Genomic DNA, 25,331 nt, shown 5'->3' on the forward strand with positions numbered 1-25,331 from the left:
GAGGGGCTACTACCTCTGGGTCCAACAGCCTCTCCAAAGCTGAGCAGGCCCTCCTTGAGCCTTGCTGTTCTCTATGACTCTCCTACCCCAACCCCACTCCATGACCCTCTGGATCATTCCTAGCAGGTACACCCCAGGCCAGCCCCTGGCCAGCTGAGGTAGTCCACACACCTTGATGAGGCAGGCATTGGTCACCACTTGCTTTGGGTCCACGATGTCCACCAGGGGCTCCTTCATCGCCACGTCCCGGATGCAGGTCATGTCAAAGCCATAGACGTTCTCCCACCCTGGGGACATAGAGCCAGGCATGAGGTCCAGGGCAGGACCCTGGAGCATCCCAGTTCTGAATACTAGGTGCGAGGGAGAAAAATAGAAACTCAGGAACATCTCCAAGATCAGCAGAAGGAATCTTGGTGCTAAAGTTTCTATCTGTCATCAACTGACCTGTGTTTCTCTGAGAGACAGATACCAGATGGTTCTGCTCACATGTGTAATAGAAAGAACTGAAAAACACAAACTTGCTTAAAAGAAAAAAAAATAATTGAGCTGTCACTATGACTTTGGGAAAACTATGGTGGTTATCTTTCAGGGGAGAAGGGTGAGAAAGGGGGAGGAGGAGGGCAAAGAACTATGGTGCTGGGTGCCATGTAGAACTATTCCCTTGTAATCTTATGGTCTTATAAACCATCATTAAATCACTAATAAAAATACATTAGCAGGAGAGACAGCATAATGGTGGTGTAAAGAAACTTGTGTCTGAGGTTCCAAAATCCCAAGTTCAATCCCCAGTACCACCATAATCTAGAGATTAACAGTGCTTTAGGGGGAAAAATACAATAAATAAAAAAGAATGTAACAGGGATATGTGTACTAAAACTTGACTATTTTGGCACGTTCTCCCTCATGCCCTCCCAGTCAGTCATGTCCTAGGTGATTTCTGGTGGTTATCCACATTTCTCTCTCAGTGCCTCTGCTTATGTCACTCTATCACCCCAGAAAGTCCATCTTTCTCTCTCCTCCTATCCCTCCCCACAAGCCTTGAATGGTGCAGAGAGAAGCAAGGGCTTTTAAAGTGACATTCAGCTGCTGTATCAATCCCAGTGCCACTCTTTACTCGGCCAGACCCCTGTGCAAATTCCCTGAGTGCTCTGAACATCACTTTTTCTCAACAGCAAAATGAGGGGGCTGGGTAAAAGTCTGGATTCATAGAGGAGAATCTATCCTAAATAAGAAGAAATGTCACCAGTGTGGGACCCAAGTCATCCCAGCAGTACCATTGGCCCTGGGAGCTGCTGCTAAGACTCTTTGGGGGAGGCTGGGTGGTGGCACACCCAGTAGAGCACACATTATCATGCACAAGGACCCAGGCACAAGCCCCCAGTACCCACCTGCAGGGTGGACCCTTCACAAGCAGTGAAACTGGTCTTCAGGAGTCTCTTTCTCTCTCTATCTCCTATTCCTTTTCAATTTCTCTCTGTCTCTTTATCCAACATAAATAAATAAATAAATAAATAAATAAATAAAATGCTCAAAACAATTTTTATTTGTCTTTTAAAATATTCACCAAAGGGAGTTGGGTGGTAGTGCAGCGGGTTAAGTGCACGTGGTGCAATGTGCAAGGACTGACCTAAGGATCTTGGTTCAAGCCCCCAGCTCCCCACCTGCAGGGGAGTCACTTCACAGGTGGTGAAGCAGATCTGCAGGTGTCTATCTTTCTCTCCCCCTCTCTGTCTTCCCCTCCTCGCTCCTCTTCTCTGTTCTATCCAACGACGACGACTACAACAATGAAACAAGAGCAACAAGAGGGAATAAATAAATAAAGATAAAAAAAGTTCGACAAATAAATGGCACCCTAAAAGACTTCAGTCCTAGATGTGCTTTAGGTATCGGTGAGAGGAGGGGATGTGAAGGATCCTTTGAGTCATTCACTCCTTTCTAAGGCATGCAGAGACCTTCCCAGAAGAATAAGGCAGAGAAAAGTCTCTTATAAAATTCTGGCTGGAGAATGAGACGCCAGTCACATTCCATCAAATTAACAGAGGCTGGTGCCAAGTTCCTAACTGAGATTGGCATTTGGAGAAGGAAGATGCCTGGTTGGCAACTGCACTGACTTCAGAGAAGACCCCCCTCTAGAATCTGGAAATAACTATCCATCCTTTCCCTAGAATAGCTGCTCACCCTCTCTCCAAAAACATCCATACTGAGATTAATACCTCCAGTTTGCAACCCTTCCTGGGAGCCCTGTAGCACTGTAGCCCTGCTCCTGCTCTCTCTGTCTCCTTCCCCCCAGCCTATCTTATGTTAAGAGGCGGGACAGAGCCCAACAGTGGTTCACCAGGATGAACACACACATTACCATGAACAAGAACCCAGATTCAAGCTCCCAGTCCCCATGTATAGGGGGAAAGCTTCATAAGTGGTGAAGCAGTGCTACAGGTATTTCTCTATCTCCCCCCCCTTTTTTTTTTTAACATTTTATCTATTTTAGATAGACAGAAATTGAGAGGAGAGGGTGAGCTAGAAAGGAAGAGAAACACTTGTAGCACTGCTTCTCTGCTCTTGAAACTTGCCCCCTGCAGGTGGGCACTGGGGGCTCAAACCAGGGTCTTAGTGCACTGTAATGTGTGCACTCTACCAGCTGCAACACCACCCAGCCTCTCTTTCTCTCCCTCTCTCTCCCACTTTCTTCTTTTATTTCATTTTTTTAAGTCAGTGCAAAAGCTGAGCAAATACTCACCTCTAAGTGTTCAAGAAACAGCTAAGGGCCTGGTTCCTAGAGTTCAACTCTGGACCCTGCAGTGTGTCTCTGTAACAATAGCTAGAATTCAAGCTCTCCAAAGCATGACTTTTCCTTTAGAATGAAGATGATAGTAATTAGATTTACTCTACAGGATAGTTGAGCTTTTTTAACTGAAGTTCGGTCCTGCCTATTTAATGCCTGAGCTGCTTTAACAACACTTCAGTTGCCACTTGAGGAAGCAATTCACAGCTTGTTTCCCCAGATAGAATGCCCTACCTTCAGTTATTTGGGTGACAGGTCACTCCAGGATATTACATTTTTCCTCTCCTTTTTGTTGACCATGTATTCCCTACTAGCTTATTATCAATGAGGGAAGATAAAAACAAATTTAAAAAGATTAAAAAGATAAAAAAAAATCAAGCACATTTATTTTTGTTGCAGTTCTTGGTCATCTGTTGAGTAGGTGGGTTTGGGGTAAGGGCATTAGTCATTAGATAGCAAGCAAGAAAGAAAGAGAAAGAAAGAAAGAAAGAAAGAAAGAAAGAAAGAAAGAAAGAAAGAAAGAAAGAAAGAAAGAAAAGAGAGATGAAAGAAGGTAGGAGGGAAGAGAGACAAAGAAGAAAGAAGAAAGAGAGGAGAGAGAGAGGAAAATACTTGCCAGAACTGGTGAAACACTGGAGGCACTGAACCTATTGATAACCCTGGTAAAGCAAGCAAGCAAGCAAGCAAGAAAGAAAGAAAGAAAGAAAGAAAGAAAGAAAGAAAGAAAGAAAGAAAGAAAGGAGTCTTATGAGCCTAATCCTTACCATTCACCAATCTCTCCCTCCTCCTCCCCCTTCCCTCCCTCTCTCTCCTCTAGTAGCTGGAGAGCACAATGTGGGTAGTTTCCCTTCTTCAGTCATTCTTGTGTTTCCATGGTACATGTAGCCAGGAAGGGAAGGGAGAGAAGAGAAAGCTGTTTTTCTAGTAATTTACTTTCTGAAAGAGGTTGGGCAAGTTTCACTCTCCTGCCTGCTTGAAGATTTTTTTTTTTCCCCCTTGTCTAGCTGGTTCTTGAGCCAAGTAAAATTTGCTTACAGTTGTTCCCTTGGCAACCAGCAACCTTTCCACTTTACTTTGGGTTTAGAGCTTGGAGTAACCACAGTCTCCACTAGTTTTAAACATATTTCTAAATGCACTCACTTTCCAAACTAAAGACAAAACTAGTCATGTTTTACAAAGCCACTAAAATGCAAAATGTAGGAGTATTTTAAATACACTTAAAATGTGCCTATGGGGGCCTGGTGGCACAATTGGTTGAGTGCACATGTTACAGTGCACAAGGACCCGGGTTCAAGACACCAGCCCCCACTTGCAGGGGGAAAGCTCTGTGAGTGGTGAAGCAGGTCTGCAGGTGTCTCTCTATCTCTCTCCCTCTCTATCTACCCATCTCCTTTCAATTTCTGGCTGTCTCTATCTAATAAATAAACAAAGATAATAAAAAAATTTTTAAGTGTCTATGATTTTTTTGGAGGGGGAAAGGCATGGGATCAATTTTTTGTTTTCTCTTTTCCCCCATTTGCTTTATTTGACAAAGACTCCGGAAAAGTGATCCACAAGAAAAAATGAGTTTGAATTGATTTTTTTCTTTCCCAGAGACTATAAATATTGCAGCTGGTAGTATAAGACTAAGCTACATGATCCTCTTCCTGCTAGCACCTGCATGAGTAATAGCTACTGTCTCCTCCCCTCCCACCCCATCCGCCAACCAGCTCCTCACAGGGTTCAACTGGTTCTCTCACAGTCCTCACTGTTTTTTTCTGTCACCAGGATTATCAGTGCCTGCTCAACTCTACCACTTCTGGTAGCTATATATATATATATATATATATATATATATATATATATTTTCTTCTACATAAAGAATGAGAGAGAAAGGCTGGGAGAGAAGAAGAGACACCATAGTTTTGATCCACTGCTTATGAAACTTTCCCCACCCATGTTTTCCCATGTGGTGGCCCAGGAGTTGAACCTGGGTCCTCACACATGATAACATGTACTCTACTAGGTGAGCCAACCACAGACCCTACAAAGGACTCTTTTCAGTGTGCATGAGATAGAGGTTACCAGGTGGGATCTAGGGCATCAGAGCTCAGTGAATATTAAAGTGCACGTGAGAATTAAGGTTGTGCTGGAAGGTTCCCAAGACTCTCAGTACAGTTACATGGCACAGACTCCAATAGCCAAATTATAATGCAGCTCCAGGGCAAAATATGTCCTATTTATACATGCATTTGATCAATGTTCACTGTCGGATTGTTTTGCAATCTACTGTGAGAACACATCTGCCCTAGATTCCGAGTCACCGGAGACCAACAAACTTGGCAGTCAGGCTCGCCTCTGGAGCCATAGAAAGAAAAAGGCTGGTAAACCAGCAGAACGCACACTTCACTGTGCAAAAGGATGCAAGTTCAAGTCCCTAGAGCACCAGGAGAAGCACCATGCACTCTTCATGAGTGGTAGAGCAATGCTCGTGGTGTCTTTCCTTCCATCTCTCTCTCTTGAATTTTGATCCACCAGGAATGGTGGAAATTGTTGGCAAAAAATAAGAATAAATAAGGTTTGACAATCTTATGAATGAAATCCAGTCTAGCACCATGTATAACACCAAGGACTGTTGAGTCCTTTGATGTGTAGTGCATGCACACTTAAACTTGTCAACAGATTCTGGAAACCAGGACTTTGCATGAAGTCAATTTAACTATCACACACAAGGCAGACAGACCAGGTCTCAGCAACACTCCCAGCCATGAGATGATAATTATTTGAATGCACAGAACAACAACAGCCAGTTAAACAGGGCATCTTAGCCATAATAGGGAGAACGATATCAGCTCCACTGCTGCAAATGTGAAGCCTAAATCAGAATCTTGAAAATGGTGGGGGAGGGGCATGATACTTGACCTCCAGGAGGAACCCTCTACTGTACCTGGCCTGTGTGAGGGTGCCCTGCTCCTGGCTCTGTCTAGTTCTGGGAGAGGGGCTACAGCTACTTGTTACCTATGTCAGCATCTCACAGAGACCAGGCTGTGTCACTGAGAAGTGTTACCCTCTACAAGTCTAACCAACAGGGCAGGGGGACTTTTTTCTGCAAAGGTCTTTTGGATACTTCTAACAGCATTCACAGATCATGAGAATTATCAATTTAAATGAGCACTCAGTGCAGCTATGAGCAAAGCTCTGGTTGCCTTTGCAGGACCAGACCAAAGGATTTTTCTGGCATTTACCACCCATGCTTTAAATGAAGTAGGACTACATGGCCCTTGGGGTTGGGGGCAGCTAATATAGTGGAGAGGTGTTTTAATTTTTCCTAAGAGAACAACCAGTTTTCAGCTGACAAGGTTGTTTGTTTTATTTCATTGCCATCAGGGTTATCTCTGTGACTCAGTGTTTGCACAGCTAGACCACTACCCATGGTCATCCCCCCACTTTTCCTTCTTCCAGACAGAGGGTGAGAGACAGGAACAGGAGAGACACTACAGCTCTGCCCCACCATTCATGAGATCTTCCCTGCAGGTGCCACCATGTGATGGCTTAGGGCCAGATCTCAGAACAGAAAAAAAGACATCATACTTTTTTCTATTTTCTATTCCATCATTCTGCATAGAAAAAAAGACATCATAATTTTTCTGACAACCCAAAATATATATCACAGCACGGAAGCTTCTCCCAGTGCAGTGGGTCTGGACTTGAACCTGGGTCTCGGGCTCCCTCCCAAGTGATCTATCTTGCTGGCTCAGGTTGGCCATTTTTCTCTCCATGGCAAACTCTCAAGATAATGGGGCTTCAGAAGATTTTATGCCACTTGGATTTTCGGCAAAGCCCTCTGCTTTCATCCAAGTTGCAACTACCCCTTCTGTCTACAAATATTTGTCTGCTACTAGCCATGTTGATTACTTTCTCTCAGGCTGGAGAGACAGCATAATGGTTATGCAAAAAGACTTTCATACCTGAGGCACCAAAGATCTCAGGTTCAATCATCAGTACCACCATACACCAGAGCTGAGCAGTGCTCTGGTTAAAAAACAAACAAACAAACAAAAAACTCTGGGGTGTTGATTACTTTCTCTCAGCTGACCTCCCACCTTTGGGACTGGAGAGACCTATTCAGAGAGGAGCACCCAGAGCAGGACCCAGGTGCCCCTCCTCCACAGGGGCAAGACAGACCAGCCTAGCCTCCTGCCCCCAGGGAGTGGTCCCTCCCAGAAGGGGACTGCAAGGTGACTTACAGTGGATTTTGAAGTCCTTGTACTGCCTGTCCTCAATCGCTACCACGTACAACGCTGCCCGGTCTGGAAACATAAGCCCTCCAGGTTTCTGTTGATGAATTGTGGGGAAATGGGTCTCGTAATCTATTCACCTGACAAAGACATTACATTTTGAACTGCACGTGACGTCGGCAGACAGGCAGCCCCTTGCAGCATTCCTCACTCATTCCCCAGCACCTCCGTCAGGGGTTGGGCAGGGATGATAGTACTCCCATTTCCTTGGGGGGACCCAGGCTGGCAGGGTCAACTAAACACATCAGGTACGGCTTAGCTGAGTCGAATGTGTAATGGTGGAGGATGCAATGATCTCTTGGTCTAGAGAATCCAAGAATCAAGGTCAAGGTCAGAGGCACACTTAACTCCTGGGCAGGCATGCAGGTCCTAAGTGCTTACTGACCAGAGATGGCCTTTGTCGAGACAACTGAGGACAGGTGTCAGACTCAGTGAGAAGGCCCAAGGCTAGACCTGCACAGCACCCTGACAGACCAGCATGACAGACCCAACCCCTGGAACATTTCTGATTTACAGGGTAGTGCCAGGGGGTCAGATGGTAATGTACTTGGTTGAGTACGACTTTTACCACGTGCAAAGATCCAAGTTTCATCACCCCCCAAGTCCCCACTGCAGGGGGGACACTTCACAAGTGGTGAAGCAGGGCTATAGGTGTCTCTCTTTCTCTCTCCCTTTCTATCTCCCCCATCCCTCTCAATTTTTCTCTGCCCTATCAAATATTTTTTTAAAAATGGAAAAATGGCCACCAAGTGCAATAGATTCATGTAGACACTGAGCTCCATCAATAGCCCTGATGGCAATAAAAATAAATAAGTAAACAAATAAGTAAATAAATAAAAAGAGCTGGGCCTGGGAGAGGTGGCCTTCTGATCCAAGTCCTCTCTGGAGCCAACTCAGGGTCAGAATAGGGACACTCACCAGCCATTTGTCCCTGGCAAAGATGACAGTGTTGAGCATGGACTCGTAAAACAGGCAGTAGCCCATCCACTCACTGATGATGATGTCCACCTTCTCCACAGGCAGCTCCACCTCCTCCACTTTGCCCTTAAAGATGGTGATGACTGCAAAAGAAGATACCCTGCCTCAGGGCCACATGTGGCAGCACACACACCCTCCCTCCCCAGGCTGAGGTCTGCTGCAAGCTGGCTCTTTCCCAGGGCCAGCTCATACCAGGGAAATGGGAAGGTTCCCCCAACACCGAGAAGCTTCTGTGTGTCTGGCACAACCTATGCCCACTGCATGCTCCCTGCCACATCCTCCTGCAGCTTTATCAAGACCATTACTGGAGCTTCATCTGGAACTGAGGGGAAGGAGTGGCCACAGATCCAGACCTGGTGAGCCACCATGCTTCTCATCCTCGCTCATGATCCCCACTGACTGTGGGCCACCATGATGATTCCTCCCCAAAGGCAGGGTACCTCCTTTACTGCTCTTGCCCCTGTCACCAACCAGGACCACCCCTGGGGACTGCCCACTGAAGAGAGACAAGTTGGTATTCTGGCAGGAGTATGAGCTCCACAGTCAGACAGTCCTGGGTTTAAATGTTAAGTCACCTCATTACTAACTACATAAGTTTCTGTAAATTACTTGACATTTTTTCTTTTTCATTTTTAGAGAGAGAGACAGAGAGGCACCAGGGTCCCTACCACATGGAAGGAGCAAACCACAAAGACAGCAGGAGGTAGGAAACACCCCCAAGACTCAGTGCAAGCATTTCCATTTGCAGACTGCTCAGCCATACACTGTATAAACAAGGTTTGCTTGTAGAGTCACATATCAGGTCACCAAATTCTTCCCAAGCTAACAGGTAGTCCAAGATTTGAAGATCTTTTCTTCTGACCCAAAGACCCAGGCCACCGAGTCACTCTTTCAGCTCTTTATCCTCCATGAAACAAAGGACTGAGTAGGCATAGCTGGGCAGAGGCTGATGTGGTAGGGGCTAGACTTGGTCCTGAGTCATGCACATGGCAGAGCAGCACACTGTTCAACTGAGCTAATTCCAGCTTTCCATACATGACTTGACCCAGTGGAACTCCAGTTCCTCTGAAAGAATCCAGGGCAAGTAACCTCTCTTTGGTGGGTCATGACCAATTCAGTGAACTAACACACAGGAAGTGCCAGGCTCACAGCCAGACTTAAGGTAGATGGCATCTTGGTATGATGGTCTTTGTGAGCCAGCCAAGAAGAGGTGAAAGGACAAAGGGTGAGGGGAAGAAGTCTCTGCTATGTCTCCTACTCATGCCCAGAGACCCCATACAGGGCAGGAACTCAACCAAAAGCAGGGCCTTAGGTGCCCAAGAGAACTAGAGGACAAAAGAAAGGATTCCTAAAAAACATAAGCAGAGTGCTCAGTCTGCTTCTTGTTCTGATACAGAACTGACAAGGATACACTGGATCCACCTGCCTCATTGGCATGCAAAGTCTGCTTTGTTTTGCTCTGGTCAATGACTCTTTAAGTGTTCTCATGGCCTCCAGTCTTTTCTCCATATATGAACATTTCCCACAGACTCTTCTCTGAGGCCCACAGTGTCTAGGTGGCCGTGGGTCCCTCTCATGACCCAGACCCCACATCACTAAGGCAACGTCAACCCAAGGTTGCTCTGAGGTCACTCTCTCTGGAACTGCATCTTTATTATGTAAGATGGAAAGGGGGCCAGTGGTGGTGTACCTGGAAGAAAGAACACATTATCATACACAGGGTCCTGGGTTCAAGCTCCTGGTTCACACTTATACAGGGGAAATTTCACAGGAGGTGGAGCAGTGCTACAGGGGCCTAGCCCCACCCTCTTTCTCTCTTGGTCTCTCACAAAAATGGTCACTGAAAATGATGGAGTCTTATAGGTGCTAAACCTCAGCAATAACCCTAGTGGCAAAAGAAAACAGAAGAGTAAAAGAATGACAGAAAGTATGTTCACCTAGCTATGGCAGTACCACAGCCCACAAATTCTAGAATGATCCTAATCACAGCAGGGAAGGAACATGCAAATTGAACAACTTTCCCCTTGTAATTTCAAATCCATAAGCAAGACACCCAGATTCTTTTCATCATTGTGTTGAGGAAAATTCTTCTTCTTTTTTTTTTTTTCTGACTTTCTGACTCAAAAGGTTAGTACAGAAATCTGGTCACTTGGGCTCACAGTTGTTTGCTTGGTTCTCTTTAAAAAAAAAAATCAGGCCAGGCTCACATGTGCTCATGTGGGTCTCTGACGGGTCTGCCAGAGTCAGCTGACCTCACAGGGCTGAAGGGGTACCTCCACTTCAGACTCTACACTGTTTCCTAGAGCAGGTGCCATCCCACTAAAGAGTGGGACTGAGGTTCAGGAGTAACAGACCAGAGGCACTTTGTGATCTCCTGATGCCACTACGCCGCAGCCAAGACCCCCTGCTCCCATCACAGCTTTACACACATATACACATTCTCTCACACCCCTATTCTCTCTTTGCCACACAGGGAGTTTGCTGCAGCTGTCCCCATGGTCATCCCTTCCTGTCCCTGGGACCAAGCCATCACCACTGAATGAGTGAGTGAGTGAGTGAACAAGCACCTTTGAATAGACAGTGTTGAATGCAGATTGCCAAATGAACCAAGAACATTATCTCAACAGTGCCCACAGAACTCCAGTGGACTTCACCACTCCCTCAACCTGGTGAGAAGAATCAGATATCTTGAGGCAGGGCCAGAACTGGTGCAAGTCACACAGGCCTGCCCTTCCCCTGCAGGTGAGGAAGCAAGGGCCTCAAGGAAGAAAAAAATCAGGGAAGACCCTGGAAGACTGGTTAGAGGGAAAGGGGAGGCAGAATCACTGTGAGCTGCCCAGGAGGCCCAGAGGGTGGTGGAGTTAGAAGACTGGCTGTGCCAGCTCCCTCAAGTCAGTAATCCTTGGCTAGAGGTTCAACAGAAGCTTGAAGGAAGACTTTGGTCTAGATACATGGAGGAGCTTCTTCATCTTAAAGTTGTATTTACTTATCAACATTGGGAAAGAGACAGAGAGAGGGAAAGAGAGAGGGAGAGAACCAGGGCATCACCCTGGCATATGTGATGCCCGGGGCCTTATGTTTTTAAGTTCAAAGCTCTAACCATGGTGTCAGCTCCTGGACCATGGAGAAACTCTTCCTTTTTTTTAAGTTTGAGTTTACTATACTGATTTACTTACCCCTTTATTTATTTGATAGACTCAGAAATCAAAGGGAAGGAGGAGAGACTCTTGTAGCACTGATCCACTATTCATGAAGCTTCTCCCTGCAGGTAGGAACTGGGGGCTTGAACCTGAGTCCTTGTGCATAGTAACATGTGCTCTACCAGGTGTGCCACTGTCTGGCCCAAGAAAAACTCTTCCTGTAAGACCAAGCCTTAGTCTCCAGCCAGTGGAGTTGAAAGGAAGAGATGCCCAACAACTCTGGGGTCACTCTGATGGGATGTGGGCTACATCTGACAGCAGGTAGTTCCCAGTCCCCACTGCCTACTGCAGGAGGGACACTTCAAGAAATGTAGAGCAGGTCTGCAGGTGCCTCTTCGTCTCTCTCCCTCTCTCCCTCCCCTCTCAGTTTCTCTCTGTCTCTACTGAATAAACCAATGAACAAAAAAAACAAAAGATTTACATACAAAACAAAGAGCCACTGCAGGTGTTGCCGCACCTGGAATGATCACTCCTCACTCCAATGCCCTTGTGCAATGCACCTGGGCACAGACAGCAGCCTGTGGTGAGCTGGGCTGGGAAGGGACTGAGTTATGAGCAGTGCTGGATAGAGGGTTGGAATCAGTGAACACAGCAATGACCCTGGACTGGGAATCAGCATTATCCCATGCTCTGGCCAGGCACACTCACTCATTGGGCAGAGAGGACTCCCTCTCCTCATGGACTAACACCAGGAAGACTGTTAACCCCACTTCTATTTTTGAGTTTGCTGACCTCTGTCCACCAGTTAGGTCTGTCCTCAGTGTCCCCTCTCTGTCCTGGCACTGTGCTAGGTGGGGTTTAAAGATGGACTTTGAGAAGGGCAGGGAGCCCTGCCCACAGTGATTGTGGTGTGGATGCTTCCCCTGCATGAAGACCAGCTCTCGAGAGCACCCATAGCCTCCTCCCAGTTGGAAGGGGACACACTAGTCTCCCCCACAGCTCCACCATCTCTGAGAGTTATCCTCATCGTGCTGTTTGCTCACAGCTTGCACACTAGTCCTCTCAGGAGACTGCAGCTTTCAAGAGAGTGAGGTCGGTGTCTGTCCAGCTGGCCCCGGGCCCACCTGTGGTCATGGAGCACAAACACCTGAGGGAAGGAGCTCTGAGCCCACCCCTTAGATTATCAATGGCCACTCACAAGCCCTCAGGGACAAGGAGCTGCGTTACTGGGAGCCACAAGTACGGCTTCATTAAAAATAGCCACATCTAATTAACTGTGTTTCTTCTTCTGACAGGGCTATTAGTCAAGTCGGTGAGTGAAATGATAATGACAGTCAATGTGTATTAGCTCCTTCCTACCCACTAGATGCCACCGGGTTTGCACAGTGGGGAGCTAAAATGCACTTGACAGGAAGCCATGATTGGCAGCAAGAACTGGGTTCCATGTGTCAGAGAGCCCCCACAGCCCCCACCCATGGCCAATTTCATGCCATCAAAGTGACTTTTTAATTTAATTTTATTTATTTATTTTTGCCTTCAGGGTTATTGCTGGGGCTCAGTGTCTGCACCAGGAATCCACTGCTCCTGGAGTCTATTTTTCCCCTTTTGTTGCCCTTGTTGTTTTATTGTTGTTGTGGATTATTGTTGTTGTTATTGTTGTTGTTGTTGTATAGAACAGAGAGAAATTGAGAGAGGAGGGAATGACAGGGAGGAGGAGAGAAAGACAGACATCTTCAGACCTTCTTCACTGCCTGTGAAGTGACCCCCCCTGCAGGTAGGAGTCAGGGGCTTAAACCAGGATCCTTCAGCTGGTCCTTGCGCTTCACGCCATGTGCACTTAACCCGTTGTTGCACTACCGCCCAACCTCCACCATCAAAGTGACATTGTCTGTCCCACAAAAACACTGGCATTTCACTTGGGAGGGGGAACAGAAAGATTCTGGATCCTGCTCCAACACACCACAATGTACAGCTATAGCTCCTCACACTGGTCTTCTGGGAGACACACCTCTCCCCTTTCAGACAAGGAGACTGAGATACAGAAGCAGGTGTGACCAGAGGCTGGGTGGTAGTGCACTCTGTTGAGCACACACTTTACCAATCATAAGGACTTGGGTTCAAGCATCCCACTTCCCACCTGCAGAGGAAACACTTCACAAGTGGTGAAGCAGTGCTGTAGGTGTTTATCTTTCTCTCTATCTCCCTACTCCCTTCCAATTTCTCTCTGTCTTCATAAAAGACAGAACGAAAAAATAGAGAGAAAATGGCGGCTGGGAGCAGTGGATTCATAGTGCCAGCACCAAGCTCCAGCAATGAGGAGGATGAGGATGAGGAGTAGGATAGGGTATGACAAGATCTCACCTCTATGGCATCTTCATGGAGAAGGTGACAAATGACTTAATTCAAAGGCTCTGAACAAGAGTTAAATGCAGACCAGCTTGCAGGAGCTTGAAGTCACCCCAGGGCACTTGTTAAAATGCAGGTGATTGTAAACCCCATCAATTTGATCTGATCTAGAGCCCATATGCAGCTTAGGAGTTTATGTAATCTCTGTATCCCTGTAGATCTGAGCTCACATTCTGAGGTCAGGAGTAGGAACTTATCAAGCTGCCCCAAATTCCAGGACCCATCTTCCTCAGGTGGAACACAGAGTATCCCTTCGGAGGATGGAGCATTCTCTACCGTTGTTGATCCAAGTTGAGGGCAAGGTTCTATGGGGGCCCACAAAGGGGTTTACTGTGTTGTTTCTGATAGAGATGACTGGTAACAATGGAGAGAGGGATTTATTCGAGGACTAGTCTCATCATGTCTGTTTGGGAATCTCAGGACTCCCCAACTTGGGCCCCAGCTAATGGGGTGGCCTGATAGTAACTAAAGAGTCATTGTTACAGTATGCCAGTCTCTTGCCCTTATTCAACTTTTGCAGTCCTTACTTTGATAAGGTTAGTTTTGGAATGAGTGAGGGAAGTATAATAGGAAGTAGGTGAAGAGGGTATCTAAGTCTAAGTAGACACTATTTCATTAGGAACTTTATGGAGCTACTCTCTTCCCTGATGCAGCTTTCTGGTCCTTTTTCTAGCCATGGCATCATCTCCCCAGACAATAACTTGGATCCACCTGCATATCAGATGTCAGGTTCAGAAAAAAAAAAACTAGTATAGTTATGGGCCCTTTGGAATATAACTAAAATAGACCTACTAACTATCTACAAAAGGACACCCCCCAACTCTTCATCTGAAGTATTCCAGCCTTTAGGCTCATGATCAGTCAACAATTTGTGTTGACTAATAATAACTCTTTTTTCAGCCACCAGGTTCCAGATGCTATCATGATGCCAACAGGACTTCTCTGGGAAGACAACCCCACCAATAGTTCCTAGAGCCCCGCTTCCTCAGAGCCCTGCCCCACTAGAGAAAGAGAGAGACAGTCTGGGAGTATGGATCAACCTGTCAATGCCCATGTTCAGTGGAGAAGCAATTACAGAAGCCAGACCTTCCACCTTCTGCACCCCATAATGACGCTGGGTCCATACTCCCACAGGGATAAAGAATAGGAAAGCTATCAGGGGAGGGGATGGAATATAGAGTTCTGGTGGTGGGAATTGAGTGGAGTTGTACCCCTCTTACCCTATAGTTTTTGTCAATGTTTCCTTTTTTATAAATAAATTTTTTTTAAAATGCAGGTGACATCAAGCAGAGAACAACAACCCAGAAGAGAGATGTTCTAGGGAATCTTAGTTTCTGAAGATGGATCATGGCAGAGGGACTCCAAAACAAAGAAACTGAGTGTGAGTGAGACTTCAGGGGGACAGAGGTCACCTGGTGGGAAAGCAGTGCCTTCAACAACAATATCAAGGGACCCTCTCAGGAGTGCCATCGAAGGACCAGAGAAGTGTCTCAGGGAGACATTGCAAAAATGTCTCCCCACAGGGAGACATTGCAAAAGCAGAAAATTCCAGCATCATTTGTAGAAGAGACTTGGAGTGTGAGGCTGAGAATGAGCCTAGTGCAGCAACTGCAACCTGAAAAGTTATGTAGTTCACACTTGCTGATACAGATTTCACTGTGCATAGACCCTGTATTAGGCATTCTCTACTCATCCATCATCTGTGGTTCCCAGAAGCTCTGCAAGCAGAGTGTGTTTGTTCAGGGGCTCAGGAAGGTGAGGCAAGCAGACAGAGTTCCCTGTCACGATGACTCTTCTGGTCATTGGCATTCTGTCGAGTCTTGCTTGCCTCCGCTTTGTATTAATGATAGACACTGATGCTTTGGAAAAACAGGCAGAAATAAAAGGATGCATTTTTCCCCTATAAGTTTATAAGTAAATGGATCACTTTTTGTTTGTCTCCAGAGTTATAAAAATCATATCAGGAAGGGTGGTGGATTGTCCTCTAGAGTTCCTCCCTCAATTGTGCAGTATCTAGCATGATCCACCAAGACACAGAGCATGGAGTGGTCCAGCCTACATCCAGCAGGTGGCGTTGATTGGGAGAGATGCCCATAGCATAATGGTTATCCAAACAGACTCTCATGCCTATGGCTCCTACATCCCAGGTTCAGTCCCCCACACACCCATAAGCCAGAGCTGAGCAGTACTCTGGTATAAAATAATAACAATAATAATAACAATAATATCAATACCTGAGCTTCTAAGTCAGTTTCCACAAATGGATTGACCTTCTTAAGTAGATTGGCAGCTTTCCGGTTTCCATGGCAGAGAAAGAGGGGAAGAGGGAGGAGGAATATTGGGGTGTCGGAAAACTCATGACCTTTTTTTTGTTTTTCTATGCAAAAAGGCATCATGCCTTTCCCAACAGCACAATAATAGCTGTGTGTGCTCACAGTGACTGCTGCACTGGTTGCATGCACACGTGGACATGCCTCTGTAGGAGCTCAGGGAAGGTTTTGCATCCAAGCAGGTGGCTTCATGAAGAGGTGTGTCTCTGTGTAACTCATTGCACCCAATCAGCAGCTCAGAGGTGGTGAGGGAGAGATTCTGGGTGGCAGGTATTTTCTGGGTTGTGTTGTTGTGTCTCTCCCACCTACACTCCTGAGACCACACACTTAGTGGGCACAGCATCTCAAACGCATTCCCATGGAAGCATATGTGCAGCCAAGCTGTCCTTTCTCCAGTACACATGCCCAGGATGAGTCAGCAGGTGCAGCATATAGGGCCTGGGCAGCTTCCCTCACCTGTTGCAACCTCCTGGGAGGAAGCCATAAAGGCTGACTACTTTCCCCTGGGCATGAATCTCCTGCCTCCTTGGAAGAATGGGTGTTAGGAGTAGGCATGTGTTAAAGGCCTGAGGGTGGTTATTCAGGCAGGAATGGTGGTTTTTCCTCTAGAGTTTCTCCCTCAACTGCAATATCTAGCATGATCCACTAAGATGAAGAGAGTGAAGTGGTTGAGCCTGCAGCCAGCAGGTAGGTCTGAGTAAGTGAGGTGCCCATGCTGCCAAGAAGAGGCAGGTATATATGCTACAGCAGGCTGGCATGGGAGAGTGAAGTCTCAGTGATAAGGATGGCCTAGCTTAGCAAACCAGAGCCCAAGCAGGGAGGGAGCCTGTCCAGGACATGGTGTTGGAATGAGCTTATTAGATGTGTGTTAGTAAGTAAAACCTTTAGGGAGATGGACTTGGTGGTGGCATACCTGGTAGGGCACATGTGTTACCATGTGCAAGGGCCAAGATTCAAGCCCCTGATCCCCACCTACAAGGGGGAAAGCTCCATGAGTGGTGGAGCAGCGCTACAGGCGACTCTCCTCTCTGTCTGTCTCTGTCTGTCTCTGTCTCTCTCTCTCCCCTCCATCAAAAATAAAGAAGAAAAACACATGGGAATGCATCTGAGATGCTGTGCTCACGAAGTGTGTGGTCTCAGGAGTGTAGATAGGAGAGACACCTTCTATGCCCGAAGGTACGAACACTCACCAAAAACATGTGGAAGGCATGGGGGGGGTGGCTCACCTGGTAGAGCGCACACATTATTATCATGCTTGACGGTCCAGATTCAAACCCCCACACCTGCAGAGGGGAAGCTTCATAAGTGGTAGATCAGTTCTGCAGGTGTCTCTTCTTCTCTGTGTCTCTTTCTCCCTCTCTCTACCTCTCACCCTCTGTCACAAAGAAAGGAACAAGAGGGAGTCCAGCGGTAGCACAGCGGGTTAAGTGCAGGTGGCATAAAGCGCAAGGACTGCAGTAAGGATCCGGGTTCGAGCTCCTGGCTCCCCACCTGCAAGGGAGTCACTTCACAAGTGGTGAAGCAGGTCTGCAGGTGTCTGTCTTTCTCTCCCCACCTCTGTTTTCCCCTCCTCTCTCCGTTTCTCTCTGTCCTACCCAACAACGACGACAGTAAGATAACTACAATAAAATGACAAGGGCAAAAAAAGGGAATGAATAAATAAATATTTCTAAAATTTTTTTTAAAAAATTAAAAAATAAAGTAACAAGCACAGTGACCAAAGCCTGAGCACAGTGAGTGTTAAAGCAAGAACTGAAGATGATGGATCTCAAAGGACACTCAGACACTAATTAGAATGAACACATGCACCCCTATGTTCAAGCTCTATTGTTCACAATAGCCAAAGAAAGAGTGGAAGCAGCCTAAATGCCCATCAGCAGATGACTGGATAAAGAAGTTATGGGATACATATTCCATGGAATACTATTATGCAATCAGAAAAGACAATATTGTGTCATTTGGGACAAAATGTATGGAACTAGAGGTGATTATGCTTAGCCAAGTAAGTAAAGAGATGAAAGACAACTGCCAGACAGTTTCACTCATGTGTGGAATTTCGAGATCTGATTCACATGAACTTGGGGGTGGGGGAATCAGAAGCAAGCAAACTGTTTCTAAGATTTGTGAGAACTATGGTGGTGGGGCCAGGTGGTGGTGCCCCTGGTTGAGAGTACATGTTATAATGTACAAGAACTTGGGTTCAAGCCCCAGTCTCCACCTAGAGGGGGAAAACTTCACAGGTGGTGAAGCAGGCCTGAATTGTCTCTCTGTTTCTCTCCCTTTCTATCTCTTCCTCCCCTCTTGATTTTTGGCTGCAGTATCCAATAAATAAAGATAACAACAATAACAGCAAAAAAGAACTCTGGTGATTATCTAGGGAGGTGGAGAGTGGGGACACAGAACTCTGGTGGTGAGTATGGTGTGGGACTGTACACTGTAATCTTACAATTTTGCAACCAACTATTAATCACAAATGAGAAAAACAGAAATGAAAAATAGAGATGAACAAACAAATATGAAGATGGACCCAGCCTGTCTAGTAACGCAGGAGGTGTAAAATGAAGGTGGGAATGTGTGTGTAGTCTCTTGGCACCTCTCTCAGGACAGCTGGATGAGGAGGAGGGGAAGGCAGGAGATTTCCCTGGAGGGGCTGGCAGATGCCACCTTCACTGCATGACTTCTGAACATCACCATGACAAAGCCACAAGCAAGCTGAGAGCAAGCTGGGACAGTACCCAGGTGCCAGGGGCCTCTCTGCCAGGCTGCGTGACCTAAATCCAGTTGTGGGGAAGCACCCAGAACCCCCACACTGACCGACAGAGCACTGTCCTTGGAGTTCCAGGGTCAAGGTGATGGAAGCCAACTGAGAGCTGAGGAGGGTCAGCTGCCAGCTCAGAGGAGACTGGGTCCCAGGGGGAATCATACAGGTGGCTCAGGCTATGAGCTTCCTCCACTGGGAGGGAGGTGAGTGGGGTGATGGATATCCACACAAGGGCTCTGCTCCCCACATCACTGTCCTGCATCCATTGCCTTACTTGCTATACTGCCAGAGCACCCTGGAGGGGAGGGGTTTCCCTACTTGTGGGATATGCCCTGCGTGTATCCAGGGAGGTGGGGGCTTTTTCTGCACCTCATTCAGATGCTCCAGATAGAAAAATACATATAACTTTTTTTTTTACTATTTGATCATGCACTGTTTGGGTCAAATGGGGTGTTTTGGAGTTAAAGAAAGATGCAAGGAAGGAAAGAGGAACAGGAAAGACAGGGGTTTGAAGTAGGAGAGGGTAAGGAGGAGCCCAGAGGTGTACCTCAGGAGGATCCCTCCCCCTACACAAGCACAAGGCTTCAGAGAGCCCCCTCCTTAGAAAGGCAGGGTACCTCAGAACTGGCAGTGGGAGAGACAGATGAAAAGTGGGGTGTGTGTTCATATACCCCAAAGGTCGAACATCACCATGTAGGGGAACCAAGGCAGAAGCAGGTCTCAGTGCTATTTCTTGGGGACCCCTCCTGCCCTTCGCCCAGGGATGAATCTCTGCCCTCACATCCACTCCCTTTCTGAGCAGACTTCACTTCTCATTTTCAGAAGCAAGAGCCCCAGCTGTTGTGGCTTGAACTGCTGCATCCAGTCTCTGTTTGAGGGGAAACTACCTGCCTTGTTTCAGAGCCAGAGGGTGGGAACTGATGGGCACAGGGGTGCCAGCCTGTGTTGCCTGGACAGGAAAAGGACAATCTGGTTTCCTCTTTCTGATTCAATGGATGCAGTGCAGAGATCATCCCACAGCACCTTCTTCCCAGGTCCTGCCAATTCCCAGGGAATAGCATGGGAACAGACAGCACCTGAGAGACCCTGGGTGGCTCCTGTGGGAGGAGGAGAGTCACACGAATGTGAGAATGGGACACAGTCAATGTCTACGCCCACCTGCCTCCCCAAGTCACCAACCCCTCCAACTCCATCCCAGCAGTCACAGCACCCCACACCTTCTGAAAGGCCTTTCCCAGCCTTCTCATCACCCTTCATAGGCCTATTTATACACTTTTCCCATATTTGGGAGCTACTCTCTTCCCTCATCCAGCTTTCTTGTCTTTTTTCCACCTATGACACCATCACCCCAGACAATAACTTAGGTTACATACACGTTAGATGTCAAGCTCAGACAAAAACTAATGGAGTCACAGGACCCTTGGAATATACCTAACATAGACCTACTAGCTAATTCCAAAACAGAGACCTCAAATCTTCATCTGCAATATTCCAGTTTTTAGGTTCATGATTAGTCAACAATTTATGTGGCTTTATATGTTAACTCTTTTTTCAGCCACCAGGTTCCAGATGCTACCATGATGCCAACTGGATTTCCCTGGGCAGATGACCCCACCAATGGTTCCTGGAGGCCCGCTTCCCCAGAGCCCCACTCCACTAGGGAAAGAGAGAGGCAGGCTGGGAGTATGGATCGACCTATCAGTGCCCATGTTCAGTGGGGAAGCAATTACAGAAGCCAGACTTTCTACCTTCTGCATCCCATAATGACCCTGGGTCCATACTCCCACAGGGTTAAAGAATAGGAAAGCTATCAAGGGAGGGGATAGGATATGGAGTTCTGGTGGTGGGAATTGTACCCCTCTTATCCTATGGTTTTGTCAGTGTTTCCATTTTATAAATAAAAATTAATAAAATAAAAGAAAGAAAGATGTAGTTGGTCTGCTGCTGTGGGAAGTTTAGAAGCGTGACTGTATTAAGATATGCTCCAGAGGAAAAGGCCCAGGGAATGTTCGGGAAAGAAGCAAAGAGTGGTTGGGTAGGGAAGCCATCTCTAATCACAGTCAGATTCCAGCCAGAATAAGGTCCCACATCCAAGGATGAGCTAATTGCCCAGGAAGCCCCACCTGCAGCAGGGCCCGTGGACAGCAAGAGGTCACACTACTCAAAAAACAAGACCTGTGACCTTCCACTGGACAGGAGACAGAGAAAGAAAGAAGGCTGAAGACTGTTATCCAGAACTCAGTGTACTGCCCACCATTGAGGTCAAAAGAAGACTAAGAATTTGGTCAAAGTCTGGAATTAAGGGAAGCTGAATGGGGAGAAGTGTCCTTGGCTGGTCTGGCATGGACGTGGGACCTCAGGACCCCATGGGAACCTTCTGACAGCCTGGGTCAGGTCTGGGAACCCCCAGACCATGGGCCTGTACACTCACCTCTGCTGTCAATCCATGCCACCCACACAAGACAGAGCAAGATCCCATGGCCCCCCACCCATGGGGTAACAAGTGGAGCAGAGTCTTACTGTTGTCCAAGTGGTTGGCCTTAACGATCTTCTCTGAATAGTCAGAAATACTGGAGCATTCGATCTGGAAAGGACAAGGAGCAAGGTGTCAGGAATCAGTGGGGCACACCAGCACCAGCTTCACAGATGGGGATTCGACACCTGGGCCCAGCTGTCAGCCTAGCAGTTGCATCTGGAAACAGAAACTGGGCCTCCTGACACCCAGCCCAGCAGTTAGGCCCCAAATTCCAGCTGCTACTCTGCCTAGGAGCCAGGGGGTGGGGGAAGATATGGGAGAAGTCAGGCTGCTGTATATCCACTCCACATCACCCTCCCAAGTCCCAGGACCCCCTGACGAGGCTATGCAGACCCCTGAGAGGGCAAATTTCAAGTCAGAGACACCAAAATGTAAACACTCACCTGCGTTCCTTCTCTACATATGAAAGAACTAATGCAAACTAATGCAACACAGCATAATGGTTTTGCAAAAAGACTCTTATGCCTGAGGCTGTGAAGTCCCAAGTTCAATCCCCAGCCATCATTAGTCAGAGCTGAGTAGTGCTCTGCCCCCCCCCTTCAATTAAATAAAATGAAAGGAAGGGAGGAAGGAAGGAGGGAAGGAAGGAAAAAAGGTAGGAAGGAAAGTAGGCTCTGAGGTCTCAGGTTCAATCTCCATCACCACCATCAGTCAGAGCTGAGCAGGAATCTGGTCTCTATCTTTGCTCTCTGTTTCTCCCCTTCTTTCAAAGGAAATAAAGCATATATATGCTGATGCCTTCTGCACATAGTCTTCTTAGTCTCAAAAAATGCAAGACTAGTACTGTGAGTAATCAACTGGTCATCAGCTGAGAGCTGGGAGGACTCTGGGGGAGTGGCTGAAGATGGGGTCCTGCTGGGGGCTGCAGGTAAGGGCATGCCAGGGAAGGAGGATGTGGAAGAAGGGCTGGAAATGGAGGAGTTGGTCTTTTCTTTTTCACTGAGCCCCCCCCCCACCACAGCTGAATTAATGCCAAGGTAACTCACTGTACACATCCCTCCACACCTTGAGGAGGAGAATATTTGCAAAGGGTATTGAGGGCACTGTGACAGCTGTCACCAGAGCCTTTGGGGAGGATGAAGGGACCTGAGGGACTTTCTGGAAGGGGCCACTCTAGTCAGGGCTCAGCTCCCAGGAGGTTCAGGCCTCTGTGGGGCCAGCAGTTCCTATGTCCTTGGACCCTCCTCCTTCCCAGTCCACAGGACTCTCTGCTGCTCTCCCACTCCCTCCCCAACATGCTGTGGCATCATGCTATCTGCAGACATGGACAGCATTATTATGAAGGACTCGGGCCCTGGAGGCAGGCAGCCTGGTTTACACCAGCCCCTTCCTCTGCTCCATGGGGCCCTAAGCTGCAGCCACAGTTCCTCCTCTGCATCATAGCTGTGAGCACAGCAGGGCCCATGCTGCCCTTCTCCCCTCTTCCTCCTTGGGTCTTTTCTCATCTTCCTTCCTTCCTTCCTTCCTTCCTTCCTTCCTTCCTTCCTTCCTCTCTCTCTTCATTTCCTCCATCCTTTCCTTCTGAACATTCATCTTTTTTTTAAATTTCCCTATAGTGACTAGGCAATGATACACCTGTTTGAGTGCATGCATTACCATACACAAAGACCTGGGTTCAAGCCCCTGCTCCCCACCAGCAGGGGAGAAGCTTCACAAGAAATTAAGCAGGGCTTCAAGTGTCTCTCTGTCTCTGTCTTTCTTTCTCTGTCTATCTGTTTTCCCCTCCCTTCTCAGTTTCTCTGTCCTAGCAAATAAAATGGAAAGGAAAGGAAAAGAAATAAAGAAAGAAAGAAAGAAAGAAAGAAAGAAAGAAAGAAAGAAAGAAAGAAAGAAAAAGAAGGAGGAGGAGGAAGAGGAGGAGGAGGGGAAGGGGAAGGGGAAGGGGAAGGGGAAGGGGAAGGGGAAGGAGAAGACAAAGACCACCACCAGGAGAAGTGGATTCACTGGGCTGGCACCAAGCCCCAGCAATAACCTTGGTGACAAAAAAAAAAAATCAATAAAGTTGTTCAGGAGGTGGCACAGTGGATAAAGCATTGGACTCACAAGCATGAGGTCCCAATCTCAATCCCCAACAGCACATGTACCAGAGTGATGTCTAGTTCTCTCTCTCCTCCTATCTTTCTCATTAACAATATATATATATATATATATTTAAAAAAATCAATAAACCAATCTCCCAACCTTTAAAAGAAAAAAATCTCTGAACCAGGGAGTCAAGTGCAGGCTGTTGAATTCCCAGCACCACTTGAACTGGCAGAGTGATGCTTTCTCTGCCCTCTCTATATAAGCAAACAAAGGTGATATTTATTATTTTTTATAATTATTATTTTTATTGCTACCAAGGTTATCATTGAGGATAGATTTTAGCACTATGAATCCACTGCTCCAGGCAGCCATATTTTCTTTTTTCTTTCTATTTTATTGGGTAAGACAGAAAGAAATTGAGGGGGAGGTAAAAAGGGAGAAAGAAAAAATGAAGGAAGAAGAGAGAAGAGAAAGAAAAAAAAATAAGGGAAATGAAGGAAGGAAGGAGAAGGAAGGAAGGAAGGAAGGAAGGAAGGAAGGAAGGAAGGAAAGAAGAAAGGAAGGAAGGTAGGTAGGAAGGAAGGAAGGAAGGAAGGAATACATCTACAGACTTACTACTTTGCTTGTGAAGTTTCCCCCCTGTAGATCGGGAGAGAGGGCTTGAACCTGCGTCCTTGTGTATGGTAACATGTGCACTCAACTGGTGTGCTACCACCTAGCTGCAAAAATAAGTTTTTTCTTGCTGTTCCCTCCTAGGCCTCCTCCCAACATCACTATTAACCAATGAGCACCTGTCTCCTGCCAGACTCACCCCTTGACATTTGGCACAGCCATGAAACCCAAGTGCTCTTCACAGGAGCCAGCATCCTGTGCATTTTACTATGGGGAAACTGAGGCACAGAGAGAGAACTGTCCACAGCTTCACTGGAGGGAGAGCAGGGTGTCCACTGGATATCACATTGCACAGCCTGCCCAGCTCTACCCTGAGGTAGGGATGATGGGGGGTGAGAGACTTCTGCAGCTGTCCAAGGCCACCAGCCTCAAGGTCAGGAGCAAAACCCTGGTGACAGGGAGCTGAGGGGCCTGAGAGTCACACCTAACTCTCTCTGCACCTCAAGGAGTGGCAGCCAGTGCAGGCCCAGACTTCTAGAACATTCTGGAGGACACAGGGCAGAGAGTGAGAACAGCAGGGATAGGCTCACCCCAAACACCTTCTTGGCCCCGGCTTTGGCGGCAAACATGGACAGGATGCCGGTCCCACTGCCCACGTCCAGCACCACCTTGTCCTTGAACACATGCTTGTTGTGATACATGGAGTTCCGGTAGGTGAGCGTCCGCACCTCATCCTTCAGCATCTCCTGCAGGGAGGGGACAAAAGGGCAGCATCAGCCTGTGCCAGCCACACAGGAGGGAGGGTGGCCAGGTCCTGGGTCCCAGGGCTGAAGCTGAGCTCTTCAGAGGTGTCAGGGACAGCTGGGCTCCCAAAATCCATTACAAACAGCTTCTGAGACTCAGCCCAGCCCTGGGATAGGGGAAAGGGGTCAGCACCTATTTTGAGCAAGTGTGCAAACTGCAGCCTGAAATAATCAGGGTCTTGCAGAAAATTGTTTCCTCAATTAGAAAAGGTGGAGGAGGAGGAGGAGGAAGAGGAGAAGAAGGAGAAGAAGAAGAGGAAGAAGGAGGAGAAGGAGGAGAAAGAGTAGAATGAAAAGAAAAGGAAAGGAAAGGAAAGGAAAGGAAAGGAAAGGAAAGGAAAGGAAAGAAGAGAAAAGAAAGAAAAGAAAAGAAAAGAAAAGAAAAGAAAAGAAAAGAAAAGAAAAGAATAGAATAGATAAGAAAAGAGACCAAGAAGATAGCTTGCTTGATTCAAGTTGAAACTCATGTCCAGATCTGGGAAAAGCTTGAATTTTTACCGGAAAGCAAAAGGATGAGCGTGGTGTGGCATGAGGGCTTATGTTAGACCTGGCACAAAACTTTGCCCCAGTCAGAGAATCATCATGAGTTATCAAGAGTTGCTATGGATTGGCAAGGTAGCTCACTTGGACAATGCTCTGCTTTGCCATGCCCATGACCCAGGTTCAAGCCTGGCCCCCATC

The 25,331-nt window shown here is 47.2% G+C and overlaps 1 protein-coding gene across 2 annotated transcripts in view; it reads right to left on the reverse strand.

Annotated features, from left to right (window-relative positions):
- The window catches only part of PRMT8 (protein arginine methyltransferase 8), a 90,349-nt gene that overhangs the window by 13,930 nt on the left and 51,088 nt on the right, over positions 1–25,331 (reverse strand). For both annotated transcript variants that reach the window (XM_007526253.3, XM_060190265.1), the window contains exons 3-7: positions 24,438–24,593; positions 21,195–21,258; positions 7,978–8,120; positions 7,009–7,096; positions 172–287 (exon numbers count right to left, since the gene is read on the reverse strand). In XM_007526253.3, the coding sequence (XP_007526315.1) occupies positions 172–287; positions 7,009–7,096; positions 7,978–8,120; positions 21,195–21,258; positions 24,438–24,593 (567 nt within the window). The remainder of the gene's footprint in view (positions 1–171; positions 288–7,008; positions 7,097–7,977; positions 8,121–21,194; positions 21,259–24,437; positions 24,594–25,331) is intronic.

The sequence above is a fragment of the Erinaceus europaeus genome, chromosome 4, assembly GCF_950295315.1.
Source record: "Erinaceus europaeus chromosome 4, mEriEur2.1, whole genome shotgun sequence".
NCBI classification, from domain to species: Eukaryota; Metazoa; Chordata; class Mammalia; order Eulipotyphla; family Erinaceidae; genus Erinaceus; species Erinaceus europaeus.